Raw genomic sequence first — 13,355 nt, 5'->3', positions numbered from 1 at the left:
AGACACTACATATATATATACACAAATATATATACAGACTACAAATATATAGACATAGATATATATTTGTATAGACATACATATTTAGTGTCTGTATATATATATATTTGTGTATATATATTATATATACATATGTTTGTATATAAGTATGTGTATATATATATATATATATATATATATATATATATATATATATATATATATATATATGTACATACATACATGCATACATACACACACATATATATATATACATAAATATATATATACAGACACTACATATATATATATATATACAAATATATATACAGACTACAAATATATAGACATAGATATATATTTGTATAAACATACATATGTAGTGTCTGTATATATATATTTGTGTATATATATTATATATACATATGTTTGTATATAAGTATGTGTATGTGTATGTATATATATATATATATATATATATATATATATATATATATATATATATATATATATATATATATATATATATACACATACTTATATACAAACATATGTATATATAATATATATACACAAATATATATATACAGACACTACATATGTATGTCTATACAAATATATATATACAGGTTACATATGTATAGACATATATATAAACACTACATATTTACATATAAAGACATATATATATACACATATGTATATACAAACATATGTATATATAATATATACACACACATATATTATACACACACATACATATATATGTGTGTGTGTGTATATATATATATATATATATATATATATACACATACAGTATATATATATAGACATATATATATATATATATATATATATATATATATATATATATATATATATATATATATTATATATATATATATATATACACGCACGCACGCGCACACACAAATTTACATACATATATATATATATATATGCATATATATATATATATATGCATATATATATATATATATATGCATATATATATATATATATATGCATATATATATATATATATATGCATATATATATATATATATATATGCATATATATATATATATATATATATGCATATATATATATATATATATATATGCATATATATATATATATATGCATATATATATATATATATGCATATATATATATATATGCATATATATATATATATATATGCATATATATATATATATATATATGCATATATATATATATATATGCATATATATATATATGCATATATATATATATATATATATATATATATATATATGCATATATATGCATATATATATATGCATATATATATATATGCATATATGCATATATATATATATATATATATATATATATGTATATATATATGCATATATATATATATATATACGCATATATATATGCATATATATATATATATATACGCATATATATATATATATATATATATATATATATATATATATATATATATACGCATATATATATATATATATATATATATATATATATATATATATATATATATATATATATATATATATATATATATATATATATATATATATATATATATATATATATATATATATATATTTATATATATATATATATATACACACACACACAAGTAAACACGCTGCAGGACTGCTTGTATCACACATATCATCAGACATTTTACATGCAAGCCCATATAATACATACCTGTTGTTTTGATATCAGACCGATATTCAATTGAACAAACATATTTCTATTATATGTAAAAAAAACATTTTTATCTTATAAATAACAAAATTACAAAATAGAAACAACAACACACTAAAAAGTTGAGCTACTGCATTTTAGTAGCCCCTTTATCATAGTTTCAGTTGTGGATGTTTGCTGGTCAACAGCGTGTGATCATGTTTAGGATAGAAGCATCACCTCAAAGTAACACCATTACCTACCAACCACAACCTTCTCAATGGAGGCCAACGCTACATCATGATCTCCTAAAAGAACTGGCTCTGCATTGTCCTGCAACACACAAAATATCGTCGTTATATCTCACACACGTGTTTTTCTACAGGAAGATCCGCTTCAGTTCTGCAACTTTTGTTTGTGACGCACTCACGTCCGGCTTGGGGGCGTCCTGGGGCACGAAGGCCACTCTGAAGTGCGTGCAGAAGAGCGTCCCAGACAGCCATCCTCTTCCTTCCCTGGCCGTCAACTTCTTCCTCACCATGGCCACTCTCTGCAGCACGCACTCGCCTGTTGGGGACAGACAGTACCACTTCAAAGGTCACACACAGTGTTGATTGTGTTGCAGAAGTTATGCTCCCTTGTGTGTCTGTGTGTGTGTCTTGCTAGGACTGTCTACTTCACAGAACTCAAACTGGAGGCCCGGGGGCCACATCTGGCCCGCTACATCATTTTATGTGGCCCGGGAAAGCCTGGACATAATATGCCTCAATAAAGTACAGTATCTTACTATCTATCTCCATTTTAATACAATAATACATGTACTGCATACTTGAATATTATCCAATAATGCAACAAATGCTTGACGGTAGGGATGGTGTTCCTGGGATTAAAGGCGTCACGATTTCTCCTCCAAACATATTGCTGGGTTTTGTGGCCAAACAGCTCAATTTTTGTTTCATCTGACATCACATGGACAAAGATAAGACCTTCTGGAGGAAAGATGTTGCTGTTTGGCCACAATACCCAGCAATATGTTTGAAGGAGAAAAGGTGAGGCCTTTAATCCCAGGAACACCATGCCTACTGTCAAGCATGGTGGTGGTAGTATTATGCTCTGGGCCTGTTTTGCTGCCAATGGAACTGGTGCTTTACAAGGTGTAAATGGGACAATGAAAAAGGAGGATTACCTCCAAATTCTTCAGGACAAACTAAAATCATCAGCCCGGAGGTTGGGTCTTGGGCGCAGTTGGGTGTTCCAACAGGACAATGACCCCAAACACACATCAAAAGTGGTAAAAGGATGGCTAAATCAGGCTAGAATTAAGGTTTTAGAATGGCCTTCCCAAAGTCCTGACTTAAACGTGTGGACAATGCTGAAGAAACAAGTCCATGTCAAAACATCAACAAATTTAGCTGAACTGTGTCAATTTTGTCAAGAGGAGTGGTCAAAAATTTAACCAGAAGCTTGCCAGAAGCTTGTGGATGGCTACCAAAAGCGCCTTATTGCAGTGAAACCTGCCAAGGGACATGTAACCAAATATTAACATTGCTGTATGTATACTTTTGACCCAGCAGATTTGGTCACATTTTCAGTAGACCCATAATAAATTCATAAGAGAACCAAACTTCATGAATGTTTTTTGTGACCAACAAGTATGTGCTCTAATCACGCTATCACAAAAAAGCCATGACATTATGTTCTTTACAAGTGTATGTAAACTTTTGACCACGACTGTATATACTGGGTTTTCCCTTAATGTAATTGAATGTGGCGCGCCGCCACTGCATTTTTATTATCGCCACACCTTAAAAATATGTTTTTTTTTTGTACTTGTAAACAAATTAAAGTGATATAATATATTGTACCCCCAAGAAGAAATCACACACATTTTTATGACTACAAACGGCACAATTCCAACAGGTTTTACCTGCCGTGCAAACACTTTCGTCTCGTGGGTCCGCGCTCCCCCTGACACAGAACAACACTTCCTCGTTCTCCGCCAATCACCTTTCAGGCACGGACGGTGTGTTTGCGAACATGGAAAAAACTCAAATCCAAACCACACGAACATAAAACATTAACATTAACAGTAGGGATGATGTTTGATAAGAAATTATCGAGTTCGAGTCTATTACCGAATCCTCTTATCGAACCGATTCCTTATCGATTCTCTTATCGAGTCCAGATAGGTTGTTGTATATGGAAAAAAACACACAATATTTGGTTTAACAAAAGCTCACTTTTATTATATTAGAAAACAATTTAATCTAAAAAATAAATAAATATTGACTGTTACCCCCTTAAAAAATAAAATAAAATAAATAAATATTGACTGTTGTTACCCAAAGTATATTAAGTGGGATTTTTCATAAAAACAAATATATACAGTAACACAAAAACAACCTGTCTGTGATCACTATAGGTGTATAAATAATAATATAGTGTTAAATAAAATCAGGCCCTTGGGCACAAAACTGAAAATAATACAGCTCTCCAAAAAGTGCAATTCTGCTGCTATTTGACATAACTGTTTGTTATGATGCTTTGACATTTTTGCACTTTATTTCTTTATTGAAAGAAAATTCTATGAAGAGAAAAGTTGTTTGCAAATGTGGTTACAATGCTAAAAAATGAAAAGTTAAAGCTAAAAAAAGAAATACACTTTATTGAGTTAACATTATTTCTTTATAGGGGGGAAGATGTGATGAGCTAGGGAATATAACAACTGCACTACCCATCATGCAACGGGAGTGACGAGCATGCGCGGTAGCCCCGAAAAGTGTTGCATGTTGTCACCCGTGAAAGTAAACGTCAAGAACTCAGCCAACACGCCTCGTCTGCATTATTTATAATTAGACAGACAACACATATACAGTGTGATTTTGTTTTGTTTACAAGGAAAGAAAAACAAAAGTTAAAAAAGGGAGATATATGTTGTATATATATGTATGTGCTGCGGTTGCTTTAAGAACGTTGCGACAGCTGCCGTAAACGAGGTGCGTTGCTAGCCTGGTTGCTATGTTTCCGGTTGGTCGTAAAAGTGTTCTTCATGTGTTTGTACCCTGCTCAAATCTCTCAGTAAAGTTATTCATTGGATTATACCTTTTGTTTTGAACTTTATTACACCTTGGAGCGCTTTTTCCCGTCCATTTTTTTCCTGCTTTCGCTATCTGCGCCTAATGACTGAGCTACGTGACGCCATTTCTTGTGATGTCACACGGAGCATTTCTGGTCGGGACGGGATTCGTTCCGAGGGATTCGAATAAAGAACCAACTATTTTCTTTACTATAGTGGTCTCGATAACGGGTACCGGTTCTCAAAAAGGGATTCGAGTCCGAGGACTCGGTTCTTTTCTTATCGAACAACCGGGAAAACCGGTTTCGAGTATCATCCCTAATTAACAGTATTAATTGATATATGTATCAGTGTTTCCCACACATTCATTTATTTGTGGCGGCCCGCCACAAAAGAATTACGTCCGCCACAAATAAATAAAAACATATATTTTTTATTTTTTCTGTCCAACTTCTCAGGCAAATCATATAGTTGATGTAGATGCCCTTATAGGCTGTTCAGATTTACTTTACAAAAGAGAAGTGTAGGATACTTCTCTTGTTGCCTTATTTGTATTTGACCACTACTGTTTTCTGTTTATTTGTTACTGACTGTGGCAGGACACCTCTGCCTCTGTTTCACTTTATGTTGCTGGTAAATAATATAGTTGTAGTAGTAGGCTAAAGTTAAATTATTTAGTATGCACTAATTAAAGGGGCAGAGCTTTAAGAGACATTTTAGCTTTCATATTTTTTAAGATATATTTTTTGTAAGAACCACAACTAATAAATATATTTTAGTGAATAACTTATTGTTCAAATCTGTATATAAATATGTACATAAAGTGTTGTAATTATATTGTAAAATGGATGGATGGATGGATGGATGGATGGACGTTTAAAACAATTAATTAATTAGTAAGTATACATTTTTTGAACCTTTTTAGAGAAAATCATATCATTGTAGTAAATTATGCAAATTACTCGATGATGTCATGGTGACCACGCCCATAGCCACGCACATAGCCACGCCCCCACCGCCACAGGTATCTTGGCAGTTTATGGGAAACACTGTATATATATATATATACAGTATATATATATATATATATATATATATATATATATATATAGCCTATTATTTGTGCACTATTGACATGTACTGAAAACTTGACCACCAAAAAAAGACTAACTACCAAAAACCGCGCTAAAGAAACCGGATGTAAACAAAACGCACGCCATTGTCTGGATCGTTGTCAGCATGTCTGTGATGTGTATGTAATTTTCATTTACGTATATTGCAGATATACCCGGAGAAAGCCATCTACAAAATGTGCAAATATTAGAAGGACACTAGCGGCTTTTAAGAAGAGAAAGTCCAAATCGCCTCTTTCGTCAGCGACATGGAGGGACAGAAGTAGGGTCTCTAAACACGAGCACATTTTATAATAACACCAGAAGAAAATGCTAGATTTGTAACTAGTTGTTTTTCATTTTAAAAAAGTCATTAAAAGTCTGTAACACTCTGTAACAAATCTCAACTCACTTCAATTCAATTGAAAATATGGCAAAATTATAAAAAATACATGTGAATACTAATTATTAATAATATATTTGTTTTAGAGAAAATCATATCATCATACAAAATTACTCAATGACGTCATTGTGACTAGAGATGTCCGATAATATCGGACTGCTGATATTATCGGCCGATAAATGCTTTAAAAAATGTGATATCGGAAATTATCGGTATCGGTTTCAAAAGGTAAAATTTATGACTTTTTAAAACGCTGCTGTACGGAGTGGTAAACGGACGTAGGGAGAAGTACAGAGCGCCAATAAACTGCCTTTCACACACACAATGGAATGCAAGGCATACTTGGTCAACAGCCATACAGGTCACACTGAGGGTAGCCGTATAAACAACTTTAACACTGTTACAAATATGCGCCACACTGTGAACCCACACCAAACAAGAATGACAAACACATTTCGGGAGAACATCCGCATCGTTACACAACATAAACACAACAGAACAAATACCCAGAACCCCTTGCAGCACTAACTCTTCCGGGACGCTACAATATACACCCCCCGCTACCCGCCACCCCCAACTCAACCCCGCCCACCTCAACCTCCTCATGCTCTCTCAGGGAGAGCATGTCCCAAATTCCAAGCTGCTGTTTTGAGGCATGTTACAAAAAAAAAAGCACTTTGTGACTTCAATAGTAAATATGGCAGTGCCATGTTGGCATTTTTTTTCCATAACTTGAGTTGATTTATTTTGGAAAACCTTGTTACATTGTTTAATGCATCCAGCGGAACATCACAACAAAATTAGGCATAATAATGTGTTAATTCCACGACTGTATATATTGGTATCGGTTGATATCGGAATCGGTAATTAAGAGTTGGACAATATCGGATATCGGCAAAAAAGCCATTATCGGACATCTCTAATTGTGACCACGCCCATAACCCCACCCCCACCGCCACAGGTAACTTGGCAGTCTAGGGCAAAGCCTGACATATTAAAGTTAAAGTTAAAGTTAAAGTTAAATATGTAAGATATTATCAAATATTGGTATAACTAGTCTGGAGCGGTACAGTTACAATACACTGAAATGTATCACGGAGGTTCATGCATCTGTGTGAGCAGCACATTTTTCTGCACACTTCAAAGCTTGAGGAACGTTCAAACAAACAAATACGGCTTCATGTCAGGCAGGAAGTGCGAGGGAGGGTCACACAGAACGACAACAAAGCGTGTCACCCTACAACTGCCCAACAAAATAAGAATGGTCGGTCCGCAGCAATGCAACGACCGTGTGGTTGCACGGCAACAGGAGCAAGTCTTGACAAATAACAAAATAAAAGTCCTTTTCCAACACCTCTCTTTGTCGGCCATAACGGAAGGGATGATATGTCCTCTGGCTCCCGCTCAGGGAAGGGAATTCCACAAGCAAAAAACAGGAAAAGGGCCATTTTTGTTGTGATGGGAGGAGGAAGATCTGGAAACATTTGATCCCACTAACTGGTATGATGTTTATCTCATGTCAGTCAGCCTCACGAAGAACACGTCAAGCTTCTGAGTTACAGAAATAAAACCAGCGTAGTTTGTCATGCCGCTTTGGTACGTCCGGCCATAGAAAAACTACAATGTCTATGTCGGGGGGTCCAGACTGTATCCACTGAGGGCCGCACACTGAAAAATTTAAACATTGCGGGGCCCATTTTGATATTTGTCATTTTTAAAACCAATACGTTGTATAGATTTCTTTATCCCCTCAATTAGGTCCCGGGGACCCAGAAGGGTTGTTCTTATAACATTTTATTTGATTTAAAACACAAAATTTCGGGATTAACTTCAGGTCTAGCTGTTGATATAAAGGTTTTTTAGTGTTTTTTTTAAATTTTTATATTGTATGCCTTTTTTGTCAGAACCCTGTTTATTATGGCAAAAACATAAAATATGCAATGTTTTTCCCAAAAATTTTTACAAATTGGAATATTTGATGTGAAGTAATTGGAGCTTTAAAAAATAACAAAAATCTCATTAAAATTCTTAGGTTTTCTAAAAGGGCTCCACTCATTAAAGTGTTAAAAATATATATTTTTTTCTTTTTTACTTTCAACGCTCAAGTCTCCAGATCTACTTCAGATCTGTCAGTCAATTATAAGTTTTTATTATTGTTTACTATTTTTATTTTTCATTTTAGGCCCTTTTTGTCAAATAAACCTGTTTTTTCATATGGCAACACAAAATTGAAACATTTTTGGGGAAATTATTGCATAAGTGGAATTTTTGATGTAAAGTAATTGGAGCCATGAATAGGTCAATACTGAAAACATTTATTTTGATTCATTATTATTTTTTGAGCAATGACAGTTTAAAAAGAAAACAGAATCAATCAGTTGTAATCAATATTACAACTTGTACTCGTTACATTTGCTCTTTTACTACACTTTTTTTACGTTTTTTAACTATTTTACCACTATTTGTAGAATGTGCTGCTGGCCGTTAAAAATAATAATATTTTAATCATTACTTTTTTTTCTATTATTCAATGCTCGAATCTCTAGATCAGGGGTCGGGAACCTTTTTGGCTGAGAGAGCCATGAAAGTCAAATATTTTAAAATGTATTTCCGTGAGAGCCGTATAATATTTTTTAACAATGAATAGAACTAAATGCGTGCATTTTTAAGTAAGACCAACATTTTTAGAGTATAATAAGTCTCTTATCTTACCATTAATGCGACTTCTGGTGCTGCATGGTTTTGCTGATGGCTTTGTAGTCTGGTTGATACGTGGTTATTTTCAACACTGTGATTACCAGCGGAATTATTCATTACTTATCATGTTAAGCAGTGTCAGCTAAGATTTATCTGAGAGCCAGATGCAGTCATCAAAAGAGCCACATATGGCTCTAGAGCCATAGGTTCCCTACCCCTGCTCTAGATCAACTTCAGGTCAACCTGTCGATATATATATGTTTTGGTATTTTATGCCATTTTTGTCAGAACCCTGTTTTTTATGGGAAATACATAAAATATGCAATGTTTTTCCACATATTTTTTCAAAGTGGAATATTTAATGTGAAGTAATTGAAGCCTTCAGTAGGTCAATAATTCATAACAACATTAATTTTGATTTATTATTATTTTTGAGCAATGACAGTTTAAAAAAACAAATTTTACTCGTTACATTTCACCTGTTTGCTCTTTTAGTCCACTTGTTTATGTTTTATAAATTATTTTACTAGTATTTGTAGAATGTGCCGCGGGCCGTTAAAAAAATAGCTGCACTTTGGACACCCATGGTCTGTCCTGTATGGTATAAATACTCAAGTTATATCATTTTGTACTGAAAGTGCAAAGAGGACGTTGATTGGAAGCAGGTGCTAATTGGAAAAATGTTATTTCTGAAATGTTATTTTTGACATTTTTCAACTTTAAGGAGCAAACTGCTGAGCCAGCGTTAATAGTCACAGTGCACCATAAATATAATACAGGTAATTATCAGGCTCACATGAGAAATTATAATAAATAATTAATTAAAATAAATAATACATAAATAAATAAATTAAATAAATAAACAAATACAATCAAAATAGCGCTGAGTAAAAAAAATAAATAAATACAATTACATTAAAATGGTGCGAGAATACATGTAGTGGACTGACGTGAACAAATCAAGCGCTCCTTTTCTCCGACTTTGCAGGAGTTCCACTGAGCTCAGTGTAAACAAACATGGCATCGATCGTCATTGTTTCAGACGAAGACATTTTGCTAACACCAAATGCCGCAAGCAGGGGGAAAAACAATGGCACTTCGACACATCAAACCTTATCAGCCACCTGAAATGCCAGCATTGATACAATGGTAAAGGGTGTGTACTTTTATTGAGCGCGTTAGTAAACCTGTCACATTCACCCGTTAACACACTGATGTTGTTTACAAAGCCTTCAAAGACAAAATGGACTATGCCCCAAAGCCAGCTGTGTAAGAAAAGCTACTTTTCACATTCGGACCGATACGGTACCAGTTCCCGGTACCTGGGAAACGATACCAGTACTCAACAGTATACATTTTTGGTACTTTTTTGTGTGTTAATAATGTTGTGGGATAATATTCCATAATATAATTGTAGAGCTCGAATTTAACCACGGCAACCGCGACTGCCCTTGTCATTTGCCGTAATGCCCTAAAAAATTGACCAGTATCGGCAGCAAGAACATAGTTAATGGACTAGGGATGTAACGGTTAACGGTATAATAATAGTTTGTGATAAAATTCTCGACGGTTAGTAATACAGTCTAATTTTTTAATTACCGAAAAACCGTCATTTATTGATTTATTCAGGCGGACAAACTACACGTTTACTCCGGAGATTTCCTCTCGGAGTAAACGGAGCCAAGCGCTTGGTTTAATGTCATTTTCCCCCGCTTCTCGGCGTGCATTTATTTAACTGCAGACTGTATCAGTGTCCAAATAACATCAATACTAGCTCAAATGTTTTGTCCTCTCATCGAACTGAACGAAGGCTGCGAATATTGTGTATTCGATGTGAGAGGTGTCACTCTTTATTTTTGTTGGCCAAACTGTTGTACTGAACCACTGACTAATTATTACTTTTGCCATAATTGGCAGCCCTAGATCTCATACATGAACACTATTTTTTTTTATCTATATGGACAAAAAGTGCAGTTACGTCTTATGGCCATCAGGTGCCATCTTTAAAAATTATATATATATATATATATATATATATATATATATATATATATATATATATATATATATATATATATATAATAATGTTTGCCTTGGTGCCCTTCCAACTGCCTTGGTGCCCTAAAATATGAGCACTCCTTTAAGGCAACAGTTGCCTTGACCTTAAAACGTTAAAATGTGTGACCTGTAATTCCACAAATTGATATACTAAAGGTTTTAAGTGTTGTAGCATACAAATGCTTGAAGTAGAATGGTCCCCTAAAATTATATTTTTCCTCTTTTATTGAGAATAATTGTCGTACCTTCTTAGGTAGCAGGTTATAGTATGTTTTGTGCATATTTTAGTGGTTTGAAACTTGAGTTTTCAATATTTTTGATTCAGGAAATAAAGAGTTTGAATGCTATCTACGTATTTGGAACTGTGATAACAAGGCATCTGCTGACTGGACCAAGCGTTGCTCTCGTGTATCGACAAATTCGGCATTCATGGTACCCAGAAGCTGCAAGCTGTAGGCACTCAGATTGTGTCGATTTTGGAACTAAATCGCAAACTGGGATAATGTCTCGGAGAAGCTTTCTATTATGATCAATTTGAGGGTCAGGACCGGACAATTAACAGTAAACAAGCATTGTAATGTAACTGCTGGTTCTAAACCAAACATCCTATTCTGCATCAGTCTGTATTTTCTCTCAGACTGACATACTGGCTTCATGGGCATTGAACATTGGAACATTACTTGGAGGCAGTTCGGCTGTGTCCGCTCTGAGTGCTGCTTAAGTACTTGTTTCCTCGCCAAGTGTTTGAGCTGTGTTTAGTCCAGCAACAGTGTACCCAAATATGGCACCGATTGTACAGACTGTCCCTTCGGTAAATAAACATTTACCAAATATTTCTGCGTAAATAACGGTAGGGATGGTGATTAAAGGCCTCACCTTTTCTCCTCCAAACATATTGCATGGTATTGTGGCCAAACTGCTAAATTTGTGTTTCATCTGACCACAGAACTTTCCTCCAGAAGGTCTTATCTTTGTCCATGTGATGTCAGATGAAACAAAAATTGGCCACAATACCCAGCAATATGTTTGGAGGAGAAAAGGGGAAGACTTTAATCCCAGGAACACCATTCCGACCGTCAAGCATGGTGGTGGTAGTATTATGCTCTGGGCCTGTTTTGCTGCCAATGGAACTGGTGCTTTACAGAGAGTAAATGGGACAGTGAAAAAGGAGGATTAGCTCCAAAAATCTAGGACAACCTAAAATATTCAGCCCGGAGGTTGGGTCTTGGGCGCAGTTGGGTGTTCCAACAGGACAATGACCCCAAACACACGTCAAAGTGGTAAATGAATGGCTAAATCAGGCTAGAATTAAGGTTTTAGAATGGCCTTCCCAAAGTCCTGACTTAAACGTGTGGACAATGCTGAAGAAACAAGTCCATGTCAGAAAACCAACACATTTAGCTGAACTGCACCAATTTTGTCAAGAGGAGTGGTCAAAAATTCAACCAGAAGCTTGCCAGAAGCTTGTGGATGGCTACCAAAAGTGCCTTATTGCAGTGAAACTTGCCAAGGGACATGTAACCAAATATTAACATTGCTGTATGTATACTTTTGACCCAGCAGATTTGGTCACATTTTCAGTAGACCCATAATAAATTCATAAAAGAACCAAACTTCACAAATGTTTTTTGTGACCAACAAGTATGTGCTCCAATCACTATCACAAAAAATAAGAGTTGTAGAAATGATTGGAAACTCAAGACAGCCATGACATTATGTTCTTTACAAATGTATGTAAACTTTTGACCACGACTGTATATATCTGCGACTTATAGTCCGGTGTGGCTAATATATGGAAAAATATGTTTTTTTACTAAAATTTAGTGGGTCATATGCCGGTGCCCTTTATAGTCCGGAAAATATGGTAACAGTGCTAATGCACACCAACAGCAGAGTACTGCATCCCAAATTAAGAGGAACTGCATTTTTGGGGGAATTTTGCCTATGCTTCACAATCCTAACGTAAGACAAGAACACATATGGTTTTATCTTTTATATGTTCTAACTTGTAAGAATGCAAGCATATTAAACATTCTTTTCAAAACATTTGATTTGTGTAATAATGTGGTCGCCGGCGAGCACGATCTCCAAGAGCCCGTCTGAGAAAACACGGCCGAAAGACATCTGAAGTGTATTCTCAGCTGCTTTTTATTTTTTCCCATTGGTATGTTTCCTCATTTTCAGCTGGGTCACCTGCTGAGTGAAAGCTTCCCGCTGTGAGGACCAGCAAACTGCAGCACAAACAAGATATTTATTAAATATATATTTATATCCTGGTAACACCTGCAAAATCCCTTTCGTATAAGCCAGGGGTGTCCACAC

The 13,355-nt window shown here is 34.5% G+C and overlaps 1 protein-coding gene across 2 annotated transcripts in view; it reads right to left on the bottom strand.

Annotated features, from left to right (window-relative positions):
• mtmr11 (myotubularin related protein 11) overlaps nucleotides 1–13,355 on the bottom strand; it is an 89,661-nt gene that overhangs the window by 35,228 nt on the left and 41,078 nt on the right. For both annotated transcript variants that reach the window (XM_062028717.1, XM_062028718.1), the window contains exons 3-4: nucleotides 2,118–2,254; nucleotides 1,951–2,020 (exon numbers count right to left, since the gene is read on the bottom strand). In XM_062028717.1, coding sequence (XP_061884701.1) covers nucleotides 1,951–2,020; nucleotides 2,118–2,254 — 207 coding nt within the window. The remainder of the gene's footprint in view (nucleotides 1–1,950; nucleotides 2,021–2,117; nucleotides 2,255–13,355) is intronic.

The sequence above is a fragment of the Entelurus aequoreus genome, linkage group LG20 (genome assembly GCF_033978785.1).
Source record: "Entelurus aequoreus isolate RoL-2023_Sb linkage group LG20, RoL_Eaeq_v1.1, whole genome shotgun sequence".
Lineage (NCBI taxonomy): Eukaryota > Metazoa > Chordata > Actinopteri > Syngnathiformes > Syngnathidae > Entelurus > Entelurus aequoreus.
This window is presented reverse-complemented; position numbering and strand designations above follow the sequence as displayed.